The sequence below is a fragment of the Phocoena sinus genome, chromosome 11, assembly GCF_008692025.1.
Source record: "Phocoena sinus isolate mPhoSin1 chromosome 11, mPhoSin1.pri, whole genome shotgun sequence".
Classification (NCBI taxonomy): domain Eukaryota; kingdom Metazoa; phylum Chordata; class Mammalia; order Artiodactyla; family Phocoenidae; genus Phocoena; species Phocoena sinus.
In genome coordinates, this window is record NC_045773.1 from 42,127,821 (window position 1) to 42,152,098 (window position 24,278).

At 41.5% G+C, this 24,278-nt stretch overlaps 1 protein-coding gene across 1 annotated transcript in view; it reads right to left on the reverse strand.

Annotated features, from left to right (window-relative positions):
* The window catches only part of LARS2 (leucyl-tRNA synthetase 2, mitochondrial), a 159,076-nt gene that overhangs the window by 111,521 nt on the left and 23,277 nt on the right, over positions 1-24,278 (reverse strand). The window contains exons 4-6 of the mRNA XM_032649183.1: positions 16,196-16,287; positions 13,086-13,146; positions 9,877-9,898 (exon numbers count right to left, since the gene is read on the reverse strand). Of these exons, the coding sequence (XP_032505074.1) occupies positions 9,877-9,898; positions 13,086-13,146; positions 16,196-16,287 (175 nt within the window). The remainder of the gene's footprint in view (positions 1-9,876; positions 9,899-13,085; positions 13,147-16,195; positions 16,288-24,278) is intronic.

The following is a 24,278-nucleotide window of genomic DNA, read 5'->3' on the forward strand; positions in this document are numbered from 1 at the left end:
AGCATTTAATGAAAATTGAAAATGACAAATGCTAGACACTCTGCTTTTATAGAGCATGTATTTTATTCTTAAAGGTCTTGTTTTTCAAATCTAGGGCTACAGCTAAATTTTCAAGTAATTTGAAAGGTTCATGTTCTACGTGTTCTTGAAGCCAATTTAGAGAATGAATATTAAGTGAAGGGAAATCATGGTCTTTGCAGTTCTGAAGACAACTCACACTTTCTGAACTGAAATCAGACTCATCAGTAAGCTCCTCTTTTGCTATTTTCTTGACCACTGTTTTTTTTTAATTTAATTTAATTTATTTCTTTATTATTTTTGGCGTCATTGGGTCTCAGTTGCAGCAGGCAGGATCTTTGTTGAGGCATGAGGGGTCTTTCGTTTGCAGCACATGGGCTTCTCTCTAGTTGTGGCATGCAGGCTCCAGAGCGTGTGGGCTCTACAGTTGCAGCACGTGTGCTCTCTAGTTGAAGCGTGCAAGCTCAGTAGTTGTGGTATGCGGGCTTAATTGCCCCGAGGCATGTGGGATCTTAGTTCCCCAACCAGGGATTGAACCCGTGTCCCTGCATTGGAAGGCGGATTCTTTACCACGGTACCACCAGGCAAGTCCCTTGGCCATTATTTTTTTAGCATTGTCATTTTTATGGTAACCTGAAAGCTGCCTCCTGCTACAAACTGCACAAGATTCTGTAAACTATCCATAATCGGACAAGAAGCAACAATTTGCCTAATTTCCTGGTAACTGTTCTTTGCCAGCTGACAAGAATTTCATCAAGGCAGTCAAACAATACAGACAGCTTTTCTAACTAGACAGTTGGGAACTGTCCATTAAACTGTCCAGAAAACCCTCCATTAAACTACAGATGAGAGGAATGGGTTTGAGTTGCAGTTTGTTATCGGTCTATTTAGGCAGATGCCAGTATTTCAACTACCCGTGCCAAACCAGCTCTCTACAACTGTTCCATTTTTCTGGAAGGAAAAGAACATTAATTTTATCTGCAACATACTTGAAAGTTTCAGGATCAACAGGGCAGAGTCATCTGAAAGATATTTTTGAGATGTGAGTTCTCTAGGTTTCCTGAATAATGTGAAGGCTATTTGTTAGACACGGACATGGATCCAGAGGAAGAGGAAATATCAATTCATCAATTCCCAGGATGCAAAAGTGACAGCAGTGCCCAAAGTGAGCTGTTCTGCTGCCTGCAAGCGCCATAAGCAACGAGTAGTAGAAACCCATCACAGCTTAAAAGATTTCCTATGTGACACAGACTAAGAAATAAAACTATAAACTTAGAAAATAGTATAGAAAATTATTTTGAAGATCTTTTAGTCCAATGATGTTTAAGGGAAAGATTACGGGCAGGGAAGTACAGGTCAGAATCTCACAAGAAGAAGGAGGGATTTGAAACTATATATGCCGTCTTCTTCTGGGAAGATGGAATATATGTACTTTTCCTTGTTCTTTCCACTAAGTACAACCAAAAACCTCGAATATTATATATATGTATAAAACAAACATAGACTCCAATAAATTGAAAAGAGAAGGTAGACTAATTAGAGACCTCAGCACCTGAGGAGTGACACAGTGGTGAGTTCCACGGATTTTCTCATAAGTCCCCAAATTGGAGTTAATGAAGCCAGTAATCCAGAAATGCCAAGGAGTACAGACAAAAAATTAAAAAGAAGAAGAAAAAATAAGAACAGCCTGCTCTCTTTAGCCAGAGTACCAGGAAAGGGACAGCCGAGCAAGAGAGAAAATTTAGACAATAATTGATCTACCTTAGTCAACACCACAGAAAAAAAATGACAGTCCTACCCTCGCCAGCAAGGGCTCAGTGGAGAGTCTAGACTTACAACCTTGGGAGGCAATAACAAGGCAGCCCAATCTCTCTCTGTGTCACTGTGGCATCACAGGAGGTTGAGTGGAAAACCGGGACTCTCCTACCCGTACTGGCCGCTAAGCTTTTATATACAGAATGGATAAACAACAAGGTCCTACTGTAGAGCACAAAGAACTATACTGAATACCCTATGATAAACTGTAATGGAAAAGAATATATATAAAAAAATAATGTAAATATGTATAATTGAGTCACTTTGCTGTACAGCAGAAACTAACACAACATTATAAATCCACTATACTTCAATAAAAATAAAATAAAATGCAAGTTAACATAGGAAAAAAAAACCCTTGGTGGTGTCAGTGGAGACCACAGGGGTGGGGTCTTGACTTCTACCCCAACCAGCAGTAATGAGGTGCCCCTCCCTATCCCTGATGGGACAGTGTCAGAGGAGTTCAAACGGAGAGTCAGGGAGTCCATTCCTGCTCTATGAAAACTCCTGAACAGTAAGATTTGATGGGCCTCTGGATGATAACGTGCAGGAAGGGTGGCCCATCCCAGTTCCACTGGGACAGAAGATTCTGTGCTTGAGACCCTCCTGGACCTCATCCTATATACTTCTTCATCTGGCTGTTCATCTGTATCCTTTGATGTCCTTTGTAATAAATCATTAATCTAGTAAGTAGACCGCTTTCCTGAATTCTGTGAAGTTCATGAATTCTTGCTAGCAAATTAATCAAGGAAGGGTTGTGGGAACCTCTGACTTACAGCCAGTTGGTCAGAAGCATAGGTAACAACCTGGACTTGTAATTAGCATAAGAAGTGGGGGACGGGGAAAGTCCTGTAGGGCTAAGCCTTTAACTTGTGGGATCTGACACCATCTCCATGTAGATAGTATCAGAATTGAGTTAAGTTGTAGAACACACATCTGGTGTCAGAAGTAAAGGTGCAGTAGTAGAGTACTGAGAGTACAGGAGACACACAGGAATGTTTTTCCTCCAGAAAATCATACAGAGAATATTCTCTGATCGTAATGTTGAGTTAAAGAAGCTAGATGCAAAAGAACACATACTATCTGAGTTCATTTATGTAACTATGAAAACCATATGCAGGTGGTAAAACTGAAAACAAGGCAGTGATTATCATAAATGCCAGAACAGAGGTTCCCTATGATAGTGGTAGTGGGGAGAGATGGAGTTGTGATTGGAAAAGGGCACACAGAGAACTGCTGGGTGCTGCAAAGTTCTATTTCTTAACCTAGGTGGTAGCTGTACATTCCAATAATGCGTTAAGCTTTACATACATGCTTTTGCTCTACTCTATCCATGTTTAATATTTCACAGTGAAAGAAGTTATAAAAATAATCTTGTATTTGCAAAAACATTGACTATTTCTTAAAATTTTGCTTTTATTATTCATTTATGCGCTACCACATGTCAGAAAAAATTGATGGTAGGTCTTCTTATGATTCCTACCTAATAAGGTTTGGGAGCACGATCATTCCTAAGATCCTTTTTTTCTGAATAGAAAAACAAAACCACAGACCTACTGCATCAGAAACTCTTGGGGTGGGGCCCAGAAATCTGTGGTTTAATAGGCCCTCTTGGTGATTCTGATGCTCGCCAATGTTTGAGAACCACTGGTATAAGCACACACATAAATTATCCTTGTGGGCTTCCCTGGTGGCGCAGTGGTTGAGAGGCCGCCTGCCGATGCAGGGGACACGGGTTCGTACCCCGGTCTGGGAAGATCCCACATGCCGCGGAGCGGCTGGGCCTGTGAGCCACGGTTGCTAAGCCTGCGCGTCCGAGGCCTGTGCTCCCCAACGGGACAGGCCACAACAGTGAGAGGCCCACGTACCGCAAAAAAAAATTAATAAATAAAATAAATAAATAAATGATCCTTGTTATTTTCACGGAGTAACAACTTCATCTTCAAGACCTTCTGAACTTGAACCACATGCTTAGAGCACCTTGCATCGTACACCTACAAGCACCTGTTCTGTCAAAGGTTGTACTGGCTATTGTGCAAAACTGACCTGGAGACCTGATTCAGCCATGGGGAAAGAGGGAGCAATAGATCATGCCCACCATGTGTGAATGGCAAAGCCCATCACTAAAACTCAAGCCTCTGGAATGAGCATCCAAGATCCAATCTCCTAGAAGCATTTAACAAGTATTAAATTGGTAAATTCTATTCCCATTAGCCAGAGTGTACATCCTTGATAGGACTCATGACCACCACATGAGTGAGGTGGATGGATGAGGATAAAACAAACTACTTCCTTGCATAGCCACATTTGCTGAGCGGCCCCAGGAGACCTCCTTCTTTAGTTAGGGCTGAGGAGTCCAAGAACACTATCCTGTCTGAGGCAATGAAAACCTTCCCTCCATGTTTTAGGCTGGTAAGGACTGAGCTGTCACAGCTGTGCATGAGGTCAGCTGCCTGTGTGCTAGGTATTCATGATGAGACACAGTTCTCAGCCTCGAGACGATGATAATTCTGAACACTAACCCTTATGCACCAGCACCAACCTTCCCTGAAATGAAAGCACTAGAGATATGCTGCCAATTCATTTCAGTTAAAACAAAGGTATTACCTCTTCCCTCCCAACCAAAAGAAAAACCTCTGGAAAAAGGTTAGTTTTCTGATTCTGAGAGACAGAAAGTAATCTAGAGTCAGAGATCTACCAGACCAACTGCTTCACCTCTGTAAGGACTTGAAAGAGGACTCAGAGAGTCAAACACTTCGAGGGCCCGTTACACGTTGTCAAGGCAACCACAACCCCGAGCTCTCACAATGGGAATCTTCCCAACCAGGTTTTCAGGCAATCACTTGCCCTAAATTCTTTTTGTTTTAGGCTATTCTTTAAATTCTTTTAAAATAAAAACCGTTAAAAATATATCTTTCTATTATCCTGGAACCCTCATTATTTCTTGGAGTTTAATCTTTCCTTTCGAATGTCTAGTCTTCTATGTAAATAAAATTCAGAGGTAGTAAGGGTCTTGAAGCAATAATAATTTTCATTTTGTAATCATACAAATTATGCTGTCTTTGAAAATGAACTCATGCAGGTATGGTCCAAAGGGCGTGTGTTTTGGATGAAAAGAGAGTACTGGTTCCAAACCATGATTATGACATGAGGGTGGGGAAGAAAAGGCTAAACAAAGACCAGCAGAAGTACAGGCAAACAAACCCACGGAATAAGAAATACTGATAAGACAACCAGTGAAATCTGCAAAAGGACTGGTATTCCAGGATTTTATGGTATTATCATTAATTGTTTTAGGTGTGATAATGGAATTGTGAAGAAGGAAGGAAGGAGGGAAGGAAGGAGGGAAGGAAGGAAGGTGAGTCAAGGAAAATGGATGAGAATAAGGGAATGGAAAGAGGACAGTGAAAGGGAAGAAAGACGGGGAGAAAGAGAGAGAAATAGAAGCAAAGAGATGCAAATAGAAGCAAAGCACCATCTGCACATGGTGGAGATGCCACAAATGCCTCAGCAGCCCCCTTAATTTATGTAGGCTGTGCAGCATTGATGGATAAAACTTGAAAAAGCTCGACATCATAAAAGCCTGTCCCAGTAAAAATTCTGATGGAGCCCAGTTCCAATGTGCCTCTTCCACTGCTCCAGGATAACCACACTACACATCCACGTTAGCCCACTCAGCCTTTGGGGAACATGGTGGGGGGCGCACTGAGTTCGTTTCAATGGATGACTGTCTTGGGGGCAGTAATTCCTGTGTTTGCCTGGACCCAAGGGGACCGATGGGCAAAGCCATCAGTCTTATTACCGGGCACCAACATGTAGAGAAGGCAGAATGGAGAAACACAGGAAGGAAATCAAACACAGGAATTTAAAATCCAGTGAAAATGAGTGCAAATAAAATTTCATAAGATCTCCATAGTAAAGAAACTCAGCAGAGTCAACTCTTGATTACTCTAGTAAAGGAGACAAGAAAAGTTAATCCAAACATCATTTATGCCCAGTCCTATGTTCCTGTTTTGTTTTGATTTTACATTGGAGTATGAGTGTTTGGGGATTGCTCAGCAAGCACCATAAACAGCTAATAAAGCCCTGCTCTCGCAGATTCCACAGGCATTACTTTGAATCCTATCTGGTTTGGATGTTTTTTTCCTTTCGTATGCTTGTCTGGTTTTGAAGGGAACTCCTAGGGAACTGCTCCCCACATAATTATCCAGATGACTCCTGATAAAAATCAAGCCCCAGAGTCTATGCCAATCAAAACACAGCCAAGGCCTGGCCAGAACCAGCTCAGGCACCAGAGCACTGGTGAGATGGTAGAGATCAAAGTCACAGACACACTTGCCTCAGTGAGCCATACCACACAACTTAGAAGCTAACTATGTCACTGTCACAAGGAACTCACGGGGCCATCTCCTAGGACCAGTGCATGATCACCAAGGCCATAATCTGAACCCATGAGAGCAGAACGCAGGGTCACACCCTCTCCAGAAAGGCTGCCAATTATTCCACAAAGTAAGTGCTCCACAGAAAAACATGTCTGATCTCTCTCACCGCACAGTTTGGAATTTTATCTCCTCTTCACTCTTCCCTTAGTAGATGTTCAACTATTAAAATTCAGCTTTCAGTTTCTTACTTTCCAAATCGAGATGATACAAGCTATTTGCGGAATAATATCTGAAAAAGTGAAACACAGTGCTGAGCTAAAAGACATCATTTGATTATCATTCTGGCTCACCATTAATTCAAGAAATGTATACTTTTTTCCTTTTAATTCAGAGAATTAAGCATTTTCTGTAAGAAAGATGAGAATGCAGCTCCCGAGCTGGACCATTCCTACAGGGATTCCCATCCAGGCAAAGACAGGAAGAATGAGTCCATGACCCACGTTTCCAAGTTAGCTTTCTCCACCTCGGGGAGGAAGATAACATTTCTGAGCCATCGTATTTTTTAAATATTCTGTTAACTGTCAGATACCCATCTGCTTAATTATCCAGTTTTTATGGGACTTTAGGATTGTTATTTGCAAAGGGTACAGATCTGCCTTGTCAATTAAATAAACTATTCCTGTACCTCCTCACTCTGCTGCTCTATATGACCAATCAGATTGTAAAGGTTTCATTAAAAAACACTGGTGGATTTCTGGGAAAAATGGCGTCAAGAACACATTATCTAAACTTGTTTCCATTACTCCCATTAAAATGACCAAGAGAGGGCTTCCCTGGTGGCGCAGTGGTTGAGAGTCCGCCTGCCAATGCAGGGTTGTGGGTTCGTGCCCGGGTCCGGGAAGATCCCACATGCCGCGGAGCGGCTGCGCCCGTGAGCCATGGCCGCTGAGCCTGCGCGTCCGGAGCCTTGTTGCTCCGCGGTGGGAGAGGCCACAACAGTGAGAGGCCCGCGTACAGCAAAAAAAAAAAAAAAAAAAAAATGACCAAGAGAATATAAAGATGGGGGCCGAGGGGACTGCACCAATACAGGAAATAACAGAGGTGCCACTGACATGCCAGAAATGACAAGGAATTTTGGCAGATGGGACTAGGTTGAAGAAAAATACCGTAAGCCAAATAACATCTCCCCCTCTTAAGGACAGACTGGGTTCTTGAGAAGCAGGGCTCTGGCACCCCTTACTTGAAACGGCAAATCCAGAGGGGAGAGTGGGCTACAGAGCAGGTAAAAAGCCCACCAACTGGACACGCCTGTCTGTGGTGCCTCAGAAGCATTTGAAGCAGTCAGGGTGTCACAGGGGCATCTGTGATACCACAACTCACACCCGGGTAAAGATCAGAGCAAAGAGAAAGATGCCCCAGGAGCTATGGGTTCCCCGAACCCAGACAGAAATGAATGAGGCAGAGAGTATAACAGAGCTTCCACTCTGCTCCCCTCATGCTGATGGATCACTAAACTGATACACTAGTCCACTTCACTCAGGAAATGGGGGAAAAATCCACAAGGTGTCTATGAAAAGCTTCTGAAACAAACAAGGAGAGCACAGCATTTCAAACTTGTAAAAAGATTTATTACAAGAAGCAAAAATAATTTTTCAAGAGCATCACCTTGTATTCTCAAGAAAATTTTTGAACATACACAGTCTATGAAATGAGATAAGATAGCAAAATAAGAAGAAAAAAAGCAGTTGGCCAAGAGGCTTAAGGAAGAAAATGGGAACTGAATGAGATGAGGAACACTAAGAATCAATCTAAAAATACAACAGCATCACTATCTGCATTAGAAACCATATAAAGCAGCTCTGGCTCAATAGAAACTGAATCAGTGACGTGGAAAGCAAACATGAGTTCTCCCAAAAGGTAGAGAAGAACAAAGGGACCAAAATCATGAGAAAGATGGTGAAAACAATGGAGGACAGTGAATAGAGCAAACACTCAAAGTCAGTGTTCTTGAGAAAGAGAGTGTAGAAAACCAACAGGAGGAAATACCTACACTGCAGATCAAAAGTGGTCACCAAGCACCAGGCAAAATTAAAATGAAAGGATGGACACTGAGCTACACTTTGATGAAAATTTTAAATGGAAAAGGCAGAAACAGGAGTCTGACAAGCAACAAAACGAGGGTAGAAAGATCACTGTATTACAAAGAGATGATCTGGGCTGGCCTCAGACTTCTCCATCAGAGGCCAATGGGCCAGATGGTGGTCATTCCATAAATCTACACATGTGATTAAATTGTACAGAGCTACTACTACTACTCCTACACACACACACACACACACACACACACACACACACACAGTGTGTACATATAAAAACTGGTGAAATCCGAATAAAATTTGTACTCTAGTTAATAGTAGTGTGCCAATGTTAATTTCCTGGTTTTGATATTATATTGTAGTTGTATAAAATGTTATCATTGGAAGAAGCTGGGTGAAGGGTCCGTAGGATCTGTCTATACTATCTTGGCAACTTCCTGTAAGTCTATAATTTGTATTTTTTTTAAGACAGTAAATCAAGGATCAAGGTCTACTAAAGAGATTTGAAAGAAAAAAGAATTCCATATCCCAGTAAGTTGCTGGTCATAGGTGAAAGCAATGAAAAGTCATTCTCCATTATGAAAATAACATGTAATATTGGAAGATTCAAAGCAAGAGCTAAAATATCTAAACATTTTCTTTCATGAATCTAAATTGTGAAAATGGGCAATCACGCTCTATAAGGTCATGCTCTATAAGGTCTATGATGAGCACTGAAACTAGTTAAGAAGCATTCAGTTTAAGTAATTTGCTATGAAAATGATTCTAAAACCAAAAGCAAAGATCTATGTTTAAGGAATGACACATGATAAGAAAAATTTCAATAGGAAGAAATTAGGGGGCTTCCCTGGGGGCACAGTAGTTGAGAATCTGCCTGCCAATGCAGGGGACACGGGTTCGTGCCCCGGTCTGGGAAGATCCCACATGCTGCGGAGCAACTAGGCCCGTGCACCACAACTACTGAGCCTGCGCGTTTGGAGCCTGTGCTCCGCAACAAGAGAGGCTGCGATAGTGAGAGGCCCGTGCACCGCGATGAAGAGTGGCCCCCGCTTGCCGCAACTAGAGAAAGCCCTCGCACAGAAATGAAGACCCAACACAGCCAGAAATAAAAAAATAAGTTAATTAATTAAAAAAAAAGAAGAAGAAGAAATTAGGCCTAAAATCTCAGAACATACCCAAAAAAACCTCTGGAAAATAGATTTAGAAAGTGGAAAGTGTGGGACTTCCCTGGTAGCAGAGTGGTTAAGAATCCACCTGCCAATGCAAGGGACATGGGTTCGGTCCCTGGTCCAGGAATATCCCACATGCCGCGGAGCAACTAAGTCCACGTGCCACAACTATCGAGCCTGCGCTCTACAGCCCACGAGCCACAACTACTGAGCCCACGTGCTGCAACTACTGAAGCCCATGCACCTAGAGCCCATTCTCCGCAACAAGAGAAACCACCACAATGAGAAGCCCACTCACCGCAACAAAGAGTAGCCCCTGCTCGCTGCAACAGAGAAAGCCTGCGTGCAGCAATGAAGACCCAATGCTGCCAGCTAATCTCCTTATCTTATTGACACCTGGGAGGCAAAAATATATGTTCTGTTTTATTTTTTATGTTGATACTAAACACGTGGTTTAAGACCCTTACAGCTATCTTTTAGCACAATAAAGAATTGCTATACTAGTTATAAAAATAAATACAAATAGCTTACACTTCCCTGTTACAGAAAAAGACTTTAGATTAGCTAAAAGGTTTCCCCCATATGCTTTGTCCATCTTTTAATTTTTTTAAATTAATTGTATCCACCAAGTGATGCACCAAAAGAATTCAACAAATAAAGGATAAAATTTTTTTCAAATGGGCAAAATATATCAAGGAAACAGAAACACAAGATAGTAGGGATGGCACTGTCAGTATCAGACAGTAAGAAGAAACTTCTGTTACCTGATATTAGAGCCAATTATAAAGCAACTGTAACTAAAAATAGCTTAGCAATGACATAGTAATAAATGGATCAAATGAACAGAAACAGAACTTAGTGTATAATAACAGTGTAAAAGAAGATGGTTATAATAAAGTTAGCCTTTTAAATCAATGAGGAAAAGAATGTTTGAAAATCAAAGACAAAAACAATTGGTTATACAGAAAAAGGAGGAATTCCTTATCTTATATCATATACTAAAATAATTCCAGTTGAGTTAAATGCAAAACTTAAACAAAAGATTGAGAATAAAAATGTATTTATCTGAAAGGCCTTTCCAAATACATATTTGTGTGCTAACAATAATCCCACTACAAACAAAATGCAAGGCAAATGATAAATTGAGGGAGAATATTTGTAACAAAATGAAAATCATTAAGAAAAGGACAAACACCCTCTAACTATATGGGCAAAAGACATGATTAAATTATTCACACACACTCCCTCCCCAAATTCAAACATTCATTAAAAGCACGGAAAAACTCATCACTAATAACAAAAGAAGTACAGGTGAAAACAACTATATAATAACTTGGGAGTGTAAATATGTATAACCTTTATGGAGGATAATTTGGCAATAGCAAAGTAACATAAGCAAATTATACCTTTAAGTATCTTTAAATTCAAGTACTGTAAGCTTTAAACTTGCTCATGGTTTTTTGAGAAGTCATATTAAGGAAATAAAATATGTGTACTAAAGTATCTGCTCCAAGTGCGGGGGGTGAGCACAGCAGTCATAAAGTGGCCAGTGGATTAGCCCAGCCCTGCCACTTGGGTGACCAGCAATAAAACGATGTCAATAAAATCACCCACATTTTAGAGCTTTCTAGAGATCTGAAGAGAGAATTATGGGTGCCTGGCCCATGGGAATTGTTCAGTAACTATTAGACACTGATAGAAGGGGTGGTGATATTTATCTACAATCCTGCACTAACAGGTTCAAAATCCCTTATCTGAAATGCTTGTGGTCCGACTGTGGTGCTTCAGAACTAAGACCTTTTTGGATATGAAAAGGTAACAGTATATTTACCTAACTAGGTCTGGGAGAGCACCTAGTAATCAATTACATCACTATTCCTAGAGTAAAATATATGAATATTCATTCTAAGTGAGATAAACATCAGTTCAGGTCAGATTTTGCAGTCAAATGAGTTATGGAAAAACTTTTCGTTTTTACAGCTTTCTGGACTTCAGATTTTTACAAGAGTGATTGAGAACCTATATTTATAACAGAGGAACATTAGAATCTATCTAAACACATGATAATAAGGGGTAGGTTACATAAATTATGATACATTCATAAGATGGCAAACTACACAGCTATAAAAAGTCACTTTTTCCAAAGAATATTTAATAAACTGGGAAAATGTTCATGAATAGCAGGTAAAAAAAAGCAAAATAAAAAACACAAATTATGAATTCTATTTTGCAAAAGTAAATTATATAATATTCCAGAATAAAAGACTACAAGGAACCATACAAGGACGTTAAATTAACCACATTATGTTCTTCCTTATACTTTTCTGCATTTTCTAATCTTCTATGATAATCAGGAAAACAATCCATTAATTTTTGAACTATTTATGGTTGCTGTTCCTGCGTAGGACTAGGCTAGTTCTCATCCTAGAGGGTTAACAAGCCCATCTCTACTCTCAAGGAATTTACCAACGCATCTCTGGAGAGCTGAGGGCATTACTCAGTTCTCTCCACATTAGAATGCAGTTCATTCTTCATCAGCACTTCCCCACTGGCTCCTTAGGACAACTTGACTCAGGCACCAGGACTTTTTCACACCTCTACCAAATGAAACCCCGGTGACCTTGCAAGTTAGTGATAAAAATGGCATCAGTGCTACAATAAGAACTTGATTCAACCCATGACCTTATCTAAAGAAGCTAAAAAAGAAAAAATAGAAAAAAAGAAAAAAGCAGGGACTGTTTATAAACGTGTTTGATTTTCACTTTTTTACTGTACTCATCAAATTGCAATCATTTAAGAAATTATGGGGGAGGAGGAGAAGGTGATTGCATTTAGGTTTGTTCCAGGTGCTTCGCATGAGTAAAAGGATATGAACTTGAACTTGACAGACCCAGCGATGAAAAGCATTTTGTGGAGTTAGTGGGATGCTAAGAGAGATCACGACATTGATTCGTGGAGAGGACAAGCAAGAGTTCATCTTACCTAACAGACCACTCATCAATGTCTATGGGGTGGTCTTTGGCCAGAGCTTTAAAGGGCTCAGCCGTATTTAGTGTGGGTGTTCCTAACACCCAGGTGGTCTTCACTGAACTCCACCCAGGTCTGGAATTCTCCAGTGGTTTAATACACAGTTTGAAAACATTTTATACCAAAAGGCTTTTTGTTATAAGCCTCAATTCCAAACATGGGACAAAAGAGATAAATGATCCATCAACCTACACCTAATCACCTAAAGGGACCCCATGGGTTGATATTTAATCACTTTTACATAGATTCCAATAGTCTTTTTAAACTATTGCTGAGAACACGAGAAATCCTTGTGCAAAGATTTTGCCACACATAAATAATAGCCAACTGTGAAGTTAAATAAGAAGTTAACTCTCTTAGCTTAATCCCACAGAAAATTACTTGTTTGCAGGCAAATTATCCACTGGGGATACTTTTTTATTTGTGGAGTGCTAATCCTTCCCTCCTGCTTTCTGCCACCCTTCTTTTCCTCCTTCCTCCCAACCTGAAGAGAAGGAAGATAAAGTAAATGTGCACAATCCCCCATTCAATCAGGACCTTGGTTAAAATAAAGACCTTCCAGGAAAAAGGTGACTTACTCTATCCCAGCTGAAACACAGGCCCAGTCGATCAAGTTGTTTCCTCATGTGTCTAATATTACTGTGAAACAAAGGGAAAAGAGTTTGGATTTTAGAAACAGGAAAAGCCATAAACAAACTACACTTTGAGAATGTGAAAAGGAAACTGGAAAAGTCTAGATTATTCCAAAGGGCTTTAAGTGTTGTTTCGCCCTGGCGAAGAAATTAACTACTAAGAATCCGTGAAGGGCTTCCCTGGTGGCGCAGTGGTTGAGAGTCTGCCTGCCGATGCAGGGGACACGGGTTCGTGCCCCGGTCCGGGAAGATCCCACATGCCGCGGGGCGGCTTGGCCCGTGAGCCATGGCCACAGAGCCTGCACATCCGGAGCCTGTGCTCCGCAACGGGAGAGGCCAAAACAGTGAGAGGGCCGCGTACCGCAAAAAAAAAAAAAAAAAAAAAAAAAAAAAAAAAAAAAAAAGAATCCGTGAAAATATCTGCCTAGTAGAAGACATCTATTCTTTAGACCCTTGCAAAATCCACTAAAAACCATGATAGTCTTTGGTCCTAGGGACTAACCCTTTCCCAGGCCATTCAGGAAGGCAACCCTTCTGATTTGTGCACTCCTGGCCCATCCATATGCCTGTATTCTGCACAAATTTAAGCCAAGCATTTACAAATTTAAAAGCGACTGAAAAGAAAAATCTTAACATACAAATTGCGGGAATCCAAGAGGAGCCATACAGTGCTTTGTCAATCAAAACCTAAAACCGAAAACTCTCCAACAATTGGAAAAGAGGAGAGAAGTAAATTAATCAACTTTAATATAATATGAAATATTTAATTTTTTCTATTTAAATTTTTTAAATTAAAAAAATTTTAACCTTTTTTATTGAAATATAGTTAATTTACAGTGCTGTGTTAGTTTCAGATATATAGTAAAGTGATTCAGTTATACATATATACATATAAATATATTTTTCAGATTATTTTCCATTATAGGTTATTACAAGACAGAGTATAGTTCCCTGTGCTGTACAATAGGTCCTTGTTGTTTGCCTGTTTTCTATACAGTAATATGTATATGTTAATCCCAAACTCCTAATTTATTCCCCCCTGCCCCTCCCCACTATCCCCTTTGGTAACCATAAATTTGTTTACTATGTCTGTGAGTCTATTTCTGTTTTGTAAGTAAGTTCATTTGTATCATTTTTTTAGATTCTCCACGTAAGTGATATCATAAGATACTTGTCTTCCTCTGTCTGACTTCAGTTAATATGATGATCTCTAGGTCCTCTTTTTTCTTTTTAAAGAAAAAGGACTAATTAATTTCTACTGTGTCCCCTTTCAGTACAAACAGACTGAAAATATGGAAAACCATGAAGAAGTTCTCTAGGTTCTCTAGATCTCTAGTTCTCTAGATCTCTGATTAGCTAACAATAGCTTATTTTAATTCCAAGCCTCGTGTTAAGCATTTTGCAGAAAACTGCTTGCAACAGACTGAATGTTTGTGTCTCCCTCAAATTGTTATGTTAAAACCTAATCTCCAACGTAATGGTATTTTGAGGTAAACCAAAGGTACTATGAGAGGTAACCAGATTAGTGCCTTTATAAAAGAGACTCCAGAGAGCAACCTTGCCCCTTCTACCATGTCAAGACACAGAGAGAAGACAGCTGTCTATGAACCAAGAAGCAGGTCCTCACCAGACACCAAATCTGCAAGTGCCTTGATCTCGGACTTCCCAGCCTATAGAACTGAGAGAAATACATTTCTGTTGTTTATAAGCCACCCAGACTATGGTATTTTTGTTATAGCAGCTGACTAAGACAGTGCTTAATCTTTATCCATTCATAAGAGGTAGGAACTATGACTATCCCTCCTTTACAGATAAATAAACTGAGGCGGAGAGAGGTTAAGTAATTTGCTCACGGTGAATGGCTAGGAAGAAGGAAAGGCAGGATTTGTACCTATGTGGCCTGATTCAGGGGCCATCTTCTTTACTGCTATGCTCTAGTTGGAGGAGCATACTACTCCTCCTTGGAGGAGTTGGCAAACTTTCTGTAAAGGACCAGATGGTAAATGTTTTCAGCTCTGTGAGCCATATGGTCTCTGTCACAACTACTCAGTTCTGCCATTGTATCATGAAAGCAGCCATGACCAATATATAAACAAATGGGTGTGGCTTGTGTTCCAATAAAACTTTATTTACAAAATCAGGCAGGGCCAAATTTGGCCTATGGAATTTGCCAATCCCTAGCCTAGCTTACATCAAATTTATACCATATTTGACCCATTTTATTTAAATCATTATTTCCTCCTTTTTTCATCATTCCTGTTACTCTAGAATTAACCATAATTGGAAAAGTGGAAACTAGGGATTAGGAAGAAAAAAGACAAATAGATGGTGCAGAAGATATTTCTTTTTACAATGTAGCCTTGGGCAAGATAAAGCAAAGGGAGGTGAAAGACAATGAGGATAGACTTTGAACCGGGTAGGGTGAGGAAAGGCTTTGTGAAAGGGGCTGGAGTGAGCCCAGAACATTCTGCTGGGTTCTGGTATAAGGCCCTCAAGGCTTTATCAGGAGGGAGAGGGATGGGCACTGCTGGCCCACAAGTACATGGAAGCCTGAGGCACAGTGGGTACTGAGAGTATGTCCTCCTTGGAGAAAGCCACACCCAGAATAAATTGGCCATATATTTCCTCGTTGAATATCTAAGTTCCTCTTCCTTCAGAATGGTGAAGGCAAAAAATTAACAGAATTTGCAGAGAAAATTATAATGTGGAATTTGTATATGGCTCAAACTACAGTCACGAAGATGAAGAGCACTGTAGAAATTTAACAAATGTCACCCTTTCCTTCTCCTTTTTCCTTCCAAACGCAAATACTCAAAGGAAGAATAACTAAATAAAGCATCAAAATGAACACATGAATGACATCCAAACCCTCTTTGTTATTTCCTAGATAAGAATACAGTGTGCAAAAAGGCAAACACCAAATACAGACAATCCTGTTTATTGCTTGGCAGGCTGCAATGTTTTGTTTGCTTTACTTTCTATTTCTTGTGCACAGGTTAAAAAAATTGTTTAAGGGTTCTGTATACAAGTGCTTGAATATGCCTGTAAACACATACCTCTGTGTCCAACTTTCTGGATGTAGATTCCTCTCGATCGCAGCATTTTCGGCAGGCAATCCAAATGCATCCCATCCCATGGGATTGATAACCTAGCACCCAGAAAAGAAACATCAGCCGTGGCAGATTGCTAAAATCTTTATCAGCATTCTCTTCTGGGCAATGAGCAGGCATTCTCTCTTTCTAACACGTCTTATCCCTTTCCTGGATGATTTCAAACTATGCTTTTGAAAGCCAGCTGGCTATCTAAGACGTAAGCACAGAAGAGAATTTAGAAGGTTATACACCAAGGTGCCAATAGCAGTTATCTCTGAGTAGGTATTTTCGTGACTATTTTTTACTTTCTTCTTCTTCTTGTCTGTATTGTGTGTAATGAACCCAAAGCGGTTTTCTGAAATTATAAAAAGTTTCTTTTAATTTCAAAAAGAGGTATATATAAAAATATATATAGACATTTAAAATGCTCACCTCGTGTTAGATTTTCCAGTTAAGGAGTTGTGCTGTCCAATAGGGTAGCCCCTAGCCACATGTGGTTATATAAATTTGAACTTAAATTAGTTAAAATTAATTAAAATTTAGTTCCTCAGTCACACTAGCCACTTTTGAAGTGTACAATAAGCCACTCTGAATCACCTCCTATAAGATATTTCCATTTTCCAAAGAACAGGGGATCCTAAGATCTCAGAGCTCGAAGAAGCTTTTGAAATATATCCTCCATCCCCACTCCTTTATTTGACAGTCCAAGCAACGATGGACCAACAAGAGTAAGCAGCCCAGCTAGGTCACACCAGAAGCAATTACTTCAGACCAGGATAGGCACTCATTTCTGCAAATGGATGACCAGTCACAGCTCAGCTGGCAGCTTCAATAGGAAGTTCTCTCAACCTAACTTACATGCCATGAATGGGAACAATGGCTTGAAACACAAGCTGTGGCATCAAGGGACAGACTCAGAAGGCTGGGCTCTCCACCCACTGCCAGGAAGGACACCTGCTTTGAAAACTCAGACTCCTACCCTTCTCTAATGCTGATTTTCAGCCACAAAGCCATAACCACAGCTTCTCCCAGAGCCATATTTCTGAAGCTTGCCTGTGGCTGAGGATGGCCTGAGGAGGCTCCAGTATTTCCAGAAAACAGCCCTTTACAGCTGGCCTTCTTACTTCCTATCAAGCTCCTGATCTGTCAACTGCCACAAGCTGAGTTTGTTTGTTTGTTTGTGTTTGTTAGTTTGTAATCATGCAGAGAACCTGAGCTTCTGTTCACATACATCTTGGATAGTGATGGACACTCAGACACACTTACTGGCACTACCTTATCACCCGCCCATATCATGATGGAACATTTTCCACTAAAGAAACAGGTCGCATTTTCTTTTATAAATAACTTTTTCCCCTGATTATTGAAATAATGTATGTTCACTACAAATAGTCTTGATACATAGAGAAAAATATTCAGAAGAAAATAAAATCCCCTTAATTCTACCATATAGCCATACATAACTGTCATTTGGTAAATTTATATCCAATTTTTTTTTTTTTTTTTTTTTTTTTTTTTTTTTTTTTTTTTTTTTTTTTTTTTTTTTATGCGTTACGCGGGCCTCTCACTGTTGTGGCCTCTCCCGTTGCGGAGGACAGGCTCCGGACGCGCAGGCTCAGCGGCCATGGCTCACGGGCCCAGCCGCTCCGCGGCATGTGGGATCCTCCCAGACCGGGGCACGAACCCGTGTCCCCTGCATCGGCAGGCGGACTCTCAACCACTGCGCCACCAGGGAAGCCCTATATCCAATTTTTAACAATTGGGATCATATTATTTCTGTGTGTTGTTTTTTTTTCATTGTGCACCTAGAGTTTTCTTCCATCTTTCTGTCTTATTCAAAGACTCTCTGAGATGCAAATGAGTATCACCCATGGCCACCTCTGCCTCAGGTCCATAAGCACCTACAATTTAGTTTCCCGAACTGGATTCACACTCCAATCCCAGTGCCCAGATCCGTTCTCTCCCTAGTCCCTCTTAGCAGGTGGCAGTAAGAGAACAGGCATGGCCCTCCCAGTGGCAGAAGCCACTTGCCTTACATCGTCCTTCCATTCTGCACATTATTATTTTTTAATTAGGTTTTAGCTCTGATGGAACAATTCCATCTCAAGAATGAAGACCATGCATCTAAAATCAGAGCTGCTCTAACTCCTTTGGCTAGTGAGTGGGAAATGCAATAAAGGCTCGCTCCTCGGGAGGCTGTGTGGTTTGGGGGGAAATGTCCTAACCCAAACCTGCCATTTACTGGCAGTGGGACCTGAGGCACATCACTTACCCTGAGTCCCAACTATCAACTGTGACTGAAAGCAGCCACCCAAATCGTTGATAATTACACACTAAGATGTATGTGGTGCACCCAGCACAGTACAGGCACCCAGTAAATGGCAGGGCTGGCTGCAGTGGCAGCTGCCGTTGTCTGTTTGATCTTCAGCACCTCACAACATCGCACATCACCGATTCCCTCGTCAGGACCTCCGCCCATGTCTCTTTGGCCACATTCATTATGGTGGTTCTGTGACAACAGACAGGGAGACCCCTTGACCTCACACACATCCTCAACCATGTACAATCCTAAGGGTGTGTTACTTATGATAAGAGCCTCTGTAGCAGGTTGGTGCCAGGCATTGGAAGTTCTTAACCAAGCCGAACAGACCATGAGGCTCAAAGGGCCAGACGTTTGGCCTTCTTTTCCATGAAAGGGGCGCATCAGTTCTTTCGCGCATAATTAGTGGCTCAGATCAGGTGCTTCATTTGAAAGTAGCCCAGCTGTTCTTGCCATGGCTGACTGGAGCAGGGGCAGTCCATGAGCAGAAGCAGCCATCTGTGTGCTGGGTAGGAAGGGCCCTGCCCAGTAGATTTTGCTATATCAGGGGTGGTGGTAGGTCTGATCCACTCAGGTCTGCTTTCTGTACGGGATACAGACTTGGTGAATAACAGTGCTGTGGATCTCTCCAGTTTGCTGCTGCTCCAGTCTGGTTTGCAACATCCTCTGCCGTGCTTCCCAGTCCTGGAAATCTGGGAAGAGTGGAATGCCCTGGCCTGCCAGCCTAAGATAACATGACTCCCGCGGAACTCCCTCACAGTCCAGCGGTTAGGACTCCGCGCTCTCACTGCCAAGAGCCCGGATTCAATCCATGGTCAGGGAACTAAGATCCCGCAAGCCATGCGGCACAGCCACAAAAAAAAATGACATGACTCCCAAGCTATCACATTCAATCCCTGCATCCACGCTCCTGAGGTCAGTCGGAATAGGCTCCTCTTCTTTTTCCTTCATTGGATGTTTCTCAAATTACGAGCATAACACAAGCTTATTTTAACAAGTGAAATGACACAATACATGATATATAAAGGCAAAGCTGATCATCTCCCCCAGCCCCAACTCCTATTCTCAACTCCTTGATGTAACCAACAATGTCAGCCTTTGTATCCTTCCACAACTTTCTCTTCACTCAAACAAAGATACACACACACACACACACACACACACACACACACACATATATATATATATATATATATATAGGAGCTGGATGGTTTGTTTTTATGGAAATAGAACCTGTCATACACTATTTTATGACCTTTTTTTTCATTTAACGTATCATGGACATCTGTACAAAATATGTTAAGTACGTGTGTGTGTGTATACATGTCTTTTAAAAATATTCTAACATTCCCTAGGAATATCTAGTCTATGTAGTTTTAGGAAGTTGTCAAAACATAACCCAATCCAGTTGATCTTTCAGACCTGAGGTCTCTTTTCCTCTTGCTAAATGTGTCCTACCCAAAGCGTTTCATCTTTCCAAACAGCACCCTCCCCTTCTGGCAAAATGCTCCTCCTCCTACTTCATACGGTCCTGCTGCAGACGGCAAATCACAAAACCCACCCCTCTGGCCACAGAGGGAGCACCTGGTGGAGATGTCTAAGAAAATACTGCTGGCATGTGGACAGATGCAGAAATGGGAGGCAGAGACTAGGGATACTGATGTGCTCCCAGGACACGGGCCCAATTCCTAGTGGGCCCCATTCCTACAACATTTCCTTTGGTTCTGTGAGTTACACCAGGATTTATAAAAACACACAAAACCTCCTTTTTTGCTTAAACTGGTCTGAGTTGGGTTTCAGTCCCTGGTAGCCAAGAATCCTGACTAAAACACTCACCCTTTAGAATATAGCTTTCTCTTGAGTACTGCTTAACCCATAGATGAAAAACATTTCCTTCACAGATTTTTCTTTTTAATTTTCAAGAGCTAAAAATAATAATAATCCCATGTTGGGGATTTGTGCTTGATTAGTAGAAAGTTCTGAAATACTTCCATGGATAACACTAGAGTACAGCTTCCAGCGATGCTTTAATTCTCCTAGGGCTACTTCGCTGGCAGAATAATGTAACTGTTGTATAACCATGTTCCACAAGAAAGAGGAAAACTTAATTATCACTTGGTTTCTTCATTGGAACTGCCAAAATGGCACCAGTTCAATGTTTCTGCCTATTAACATTGTTAGGTTACCATCCATGTTTTTAAATAAAGTCAATACAGAGACAGTCAAAAAATCAGTCTGGATTTATGTAATATACTTATTCATTTCTATTTTTGTTTTCAGATGAAATTAACATGAAAAGATATTCTTAGTTCACATGTTACCCCAAGCTGTCTATGAAAATATAGTTAGGGAAGGAAGAGTCAAGAGGGTGGTGTGGGAAGACGCAGAGTTAGCGCCTCCCCATAACTAGGGCACCTGCCTGCTGCTGGTGGGGGACTCTGATGCCCAAGGAGACAGGAGGAACCCCAAAGTGAACCGGTAGGACGTAGGGGGGCTGAGGGCAGAGAAGAAGTGGAGGTCAGACAGGATTGACGCCCCTGAGGCTGGTGAGATCAGGAGAGGCAGGCAGGAGGGACTCTCTGGGAAGCGTGGGAGAGGAGCAGAGCGGGATCGCCTGGCCCACTTGGGCAGGGGAGCCTGCTGAGCTCCCAAGCCGGTACCTGTCCTCCAAACCCCGCTCCAGGCTGCGTCGGTCCTTGGGGGCATAGGAGGGAGGCTAGGGAGATCAGTAGAAGCAGGCAGGAGGGGCCCTCCCAGACCAGAGGAGAGGAGAAGAGGGCGTTTGCCCCACCCACTCGAGCCCAGGAAGCCTGCTGGGCTCCCAGGTGAGGTCCCCTACCATCTGAGACCAGAGGTGGGGGGCACACCTGGGCCCCTTCTGTTCCTTGAGCCTAAGTTGCACCCCCCCACAGCCCCCAGGGCCTTTCCCAGCCCCACGGGTCCTGAGCATCGGCCCCACCCACTACCCAAACCTTGCCTTTGCTTAGGCCCCGCCCTCCACAGCAAAGGCCTTCCCCGCCTCCACTTTTTTTTTCTTTTCCCTCCTCCACTTTTTTTACTATTGTGGTACTGATGTACCTTCAAGTTGTTGATGCATCTATAATTTTATTTTTATATTTTTCCTAACATATCTGTTAGTTTCCTAGGCTATTTTATTTTTTACTTTGTTATTGTTCTTTTTTTTCATTTTATTTATTTGTTTTTGCCACCCCAGGCGGCTTGTGGGAACTTAGTTCACGAGCCTGGGGTCAGGCCAAAGATCCTGTGGTGGGAGGTCTGAGTCTGAACCACTGGACTAACAGAGAACCTCAGAAACCATGGAATATTCATCCAAGTGAGGTCTCACGGAGTTCCTCATCTCAGCACCAAGACCCAGCTCTACCCAATAGCCTACAAACTCCAGGGCTGGAAGCCTCAGGCCAAACAAGCAGTAAGACAGGAACACAATCCCACTCATAAAAAAAAAAAAAAAAAAAAAAAAAAAAAAAAAATGAGATGGCAAAAAAATATGTCACAGATGAAGGAGCAAGGTAAAAACCTACAAGACCAAATAAATGAAGAGGAAATAGGCAATCTACCTGAAAAAGAATTCAGAGTAATGATAGTAAAGATGATCCAGAATCTCAGAAATAGAATGGAGGCACTGATGGAGAAAATACAAGAAATGTTTAACAAAGATCTAGAAGAACTAAGGAACAAACAAACAAAGATGAACAACACAATAACAGAAATGGAAAATACACTAGAAGGAATCAAAAACACAATAACTGAAACAGAACAAATAAGTGAGCTGGAGGACAAAATGGTGAAAATAAGATCAGAATAAAGAAAAAAGAATGAAAAGAATTGAAGACAAACTCAGAGACCTCTGGGACAACACTAAAAACACCAACATTCGAATTATAGGGGTCCCAGAAGAAGAAGAGAAAAAGAAATGGTCTGAGAAAATATTTGAAGAGATTATAGTTGAAAACTTCCCTAACATGGGAAAGGAAATAGTCACCCAAGTCCAGAAAGCACAGAGTCTCCCATACAGGATAAACCCTAGGAAAAACACACCAAGACACATATTAATCAAACTAACAAAAATTAAATTCAAAGATAAAATATTAAAAGCAGCAAGGGAGGGCTTCCCTGGTGGCGCAGTGGTTGGGAGTCTGCCTGCCAATGCAGAGGACACGGGTTCGTGCCCTGGTCCAGGAAGAGCCCACATGCCGCAGAGCGGCTGGGCCCATGAGCCATGGCCGCTGAGCCTGCGCGTCCGGAGCCTGTGCTTTGCAATGGGAGAGGCCACAACAGTGAGTAGGCCCGCGTACCGCAAAAAAAAAAAAAAGCAGCAAGGGAAAAACAAAAAACAACGTTACAAAGTAATCCCCATAAGGTTATCAGCTGATTTTCAGCGGAAGCTCTGCTGGCCATAAGGGAGTGGCAGGATATACTTAAACTGATGGAAGAGAAAAACCTACAACCAAGATTACTCTACCCAGCAAGGATCTCATTCAGATTTGATGGAGAAATCAAAAGCTTTTCAGACAAGCAAAAGCTAAGAGAATTCAGCACCACCAAACCAGCTCTACAACAAATGCTAAAGAAACTACTCTAAGCAGGAAACACAAGAGAAGAAAAGGACCTATAAAAACAAACCCAGAACAATTAAGAAAATGGTCATAGGAACATACACATCGATAATTACCTTAAACGTGAATAGATTAAATGCTCCAACCAAAAGACATAGACTGGCTGAATGGATACAAAAACAAGACCCATATATATGCTGTCTACAAGAGACCCACTTCAGACCTAGGGACACATACAGACTGAAAGTGAGGGGATGGAAAAAGATATTCCATGCAAATGGAAATCAAAAGAAAGCTGAAGTAGCAATACTCATATCAGATAAAATAGGCTTTAAAATAAAGAATGTTACAAGACACAAGGAAGGACACTACATAATGATCAAGGGATCAATCTAAGAAGAAGATATAACAATTATAAATATATATGCACCCACATAAGGGCACCACAATACATAAGGCAACTGCTAACAGCTATAAAAGAGGAAATTGACAGTAACACAATAATAGTGGGGGACTTTAACACCTCACTTACACCAATGGACAGATCATCCAAACAGAAAATTAATAAGGAAACAGAAGCTTTAAATGACACAATAGACCAGATAGATTTAACTGATATTTATAGGACATTCCATGCAAAAACAGCAGATTACACTTTCTTCTCAAGTGCACATGGAACATTCTACAGGACAGATCACATCTAGGGTCACAAATCAAGCCTCAGTAAATTTTTAAGAAAACTGAAATCATATCAAGCATCTTTACTGACCACAAGGCTCTGAGATTAGAAATGAATTACAGGGGAAAAAATGTAAAAACCACAAACACATGGAGGCTAAACAATAAGTTGCTAAATAACCAAGAGATCACTGAACAAATCAAAGAGGAGGGGCTTCCCTGGTGGCGCAGTGGTTGAGAGTCCGCCTGCCGATGCAGGGGACACGGTATCGTGGCCCGGTCCGGGAAGATCCCACATGCCGCAGAGCGGCTGGGCCCGTGAGCCATGGCCGCTGAGCCTGCGCGTCCGGAGCCTGTGCTCCGCAACGGGAGAGGCCACAACAGTGAGAGGCCCGCGTACCGCAAAAACAAAAAAAAAAGATCAAAGAGGAAATCAAAAAATACCTAGGGACAAATGACAATGAAAACACGA